Here is a 2,175-nt window from a genome sequence, read left to right as displayed (position 1 = left end):
GCACGGTTTTTCAAGGGTAGTGTAAATGGGGTATTAGATTCTTTAGCCTTATTTTATCATGGTCACTGGGTTTAGGTCTTTTTTTTGTTTAGGCATATAACATGAATTTGTACCTCTAATGAAGAAATGAGAACCAAGGGGTTTACAGAGACTCTGCTCCTTGTTTTCCAGTAATTTGGAGACCAAAGCTGCTTTGCTACGAGCTTTGAGCCCCCTCCTCAAAGACCGAGCTCCTGGTGGCTCTCTGAGGGGGAGCAAGCAGTCTACCGTTGAGAGAAGCAGCACCTGGAGGAGGCGGCACCGGCAAGGCCGCTCAGACCTCCAGATAACAGCTCCAGAAAAGAGCTGCAGACCAAACGGCATCCTGGGAGAAACCTGCTCGGAGCCTCTGCTGCCAAGCCACGAAGGGTCCTCTGAGATGAGACCAAGGCTTTGCTCCCTGACGGGAGAGCTAGAGGCTCAGCTGCAGAGACTCAACTTTTCCGACGAGGCTCAAGTAACGCCGCATCCCAGGGATGATGAGAAGAGTCGTAGCTGTAGTCTTCGACGGGCTCCTGGCGGGGAAGGAATGGACTTTAGCAGCCTTGTGGGTAGAGATTTCAGCGTTCAGAGCATGACCTCCATGATTAACGAGGACTGCTTCTACGACTCGGTGCTGGAGATCCACACAGACAACATAAACCTGCTGACATGAGTCTGAAGCCCTGGTGGTGGAAGTGACTTCGACCTTCTAACAGGTCCAGCTACAACACCTTCATGTTTTTAGGGTTTCTGCATCCCTGCTGACTGGTTGCACCACGGACTCTGGAGAATTCCTCCAATTGGTTTGAACAGAAACCATCAGATGTTTCCAAATGTTGGACCTCAACGTGGTCCTAAATGCTCAGAATTTTCCCACGACTGGTTTAGTTTTTTATTTTATTTTATTTATTTTCTTGAAATTAGCTTCATATGAAGTTGAGAGCGGATTTAAACAAAAAAAATCGACAGATAGAAAAAGCATCAGGTTTTATTGGCCAGGAGAAACGATTAGAAATACATTGGTAAATGGCATTTACTTATAGCGCTTTTCAGAGGACTTGACCAGAGGGCTTTACAGTCATTCACAATTCAGTCATTCACTACGATGTAGTTTGCACTGATGGTGGTGAGCTACATTGTAGCCACAGCTGCCTTGGGGCTCACTGACAGAAGCGAGGCTGCCGTACACTCGCGCCACCACTCGCTCTGACCACCATCAGTAGGCAATGCATGTGAAGTGTCTGGCCCAAGCACAGTACAACACTGAAAGGCAGAGCCGGGCCTTGAACCGACAACCCTCCAATTGCAGGGTAAACTCCATCCACTGTAGCCCCACATTAAACAGTTTACTCAACATTCCTATGGATCTTCAGCTTTGGTAGTTTTGGTAGTTTCTCATCCAATAATTTGGTTTTGTTCAGGTACAGTGGAGGATTTTCGCGAATTTTTGAAAAGACACGCCCTCCTTACTTTAAAAAAATATGCACATGCACAACTCTGTACCCGTCGCCCATTTCTCCTCGTGCATGCTAGGGTGATGAGACGTCCTCTTTTTCCCGGACATGTCCTAATTATCATACCTAAAAAAAAATGGCCGGGGGGAATTTCCAAATCGACTGCGGCTTTGGTCGAATACAGTGCTACAGAACTGAGCCGTGAGCTCTGGGGCTGGTCTGGGAACTCCGGCGGACAGAGGGGAACCAGTGGGGATTCTCGCTGGAAGAACAACCGAACCCAACCGGGTCAAGTTTGGTCGTTCCATCTCCTGCTGGCTCTGGAGCCGGACCAGCCCCGGAGCTGATGGCTCGGTTCAAATGCCCGGTCCGGTCCAGTCAGCGGCCCGGCAGCACCCCCTGCCTGTTACATATTTGCATTACTCAAATATGTAACAGGTCCAAGGCAGAGTACCTGCACACAAATACGGTTCCTGGAGAGCCAGGCGGCTGGTTGTTGCTGTTTAGAACAGCTTTGCTCAGAAGAATGAGGAAGTAAAAAAAAAGTCCACTCTAAAGAGGCGCCCAAGAAGGGAAACGACTCGTCACACTGCCCCCTGCTGGTAACATTGCATAACTACTTTATGTAAAGAAAGAGACAATTATTAAGCATTTTAACCACAACATATTTCTTCCACAGAAATATAATTTTCAAAAATAA

General features: G+C 47.9%; 1 protein-coding gene across 1 annotated transcript in view; it reads left to right on the top strand.

Moving 5' to 3' along the window:
• LOC107092032 (T-lymphoma invasion and metastasis-inducing protein 2-like) overlaps positions 1-1,863 on the top strand; it is a 79,443-nt gene extending 77,580 nt beyond the window's left edge. The window contains exon 25 of the mRNA XM_015386306.1: positions 172-1,863. Within this exon, the coding sequence (XP_015241792.1) occupies positions 172-694 (523 nt within the window). The 3' untranslated portion in view covers positions 695-1,863. The remainder of the gene's footprint in view (positions 1-171) is intronic.
• The last annotated feature ends 312 nt before the right edge of the window (positions 1,864-2,175 follow it).

Source organism: Cyprinodon variegatus, unplaced genomic scaffold, assembly GCF_000732505.1.
Source record: "Cyprinodon variegatus isolate N-32 unplaced genomic scaffold, C_variegatus-1.0 Scaffold363, whole genome shotgun sequence".
NCBI lineage: Eukaryota > Metazoa > Chordata > Actinopteri > Cyprinodontiformes > Cyprinodontidae > Cyprinodon > Cyprinodon variegatus.
This window is presented reverse-complemented; position numbering and strand designations above follow the sequence as displayed.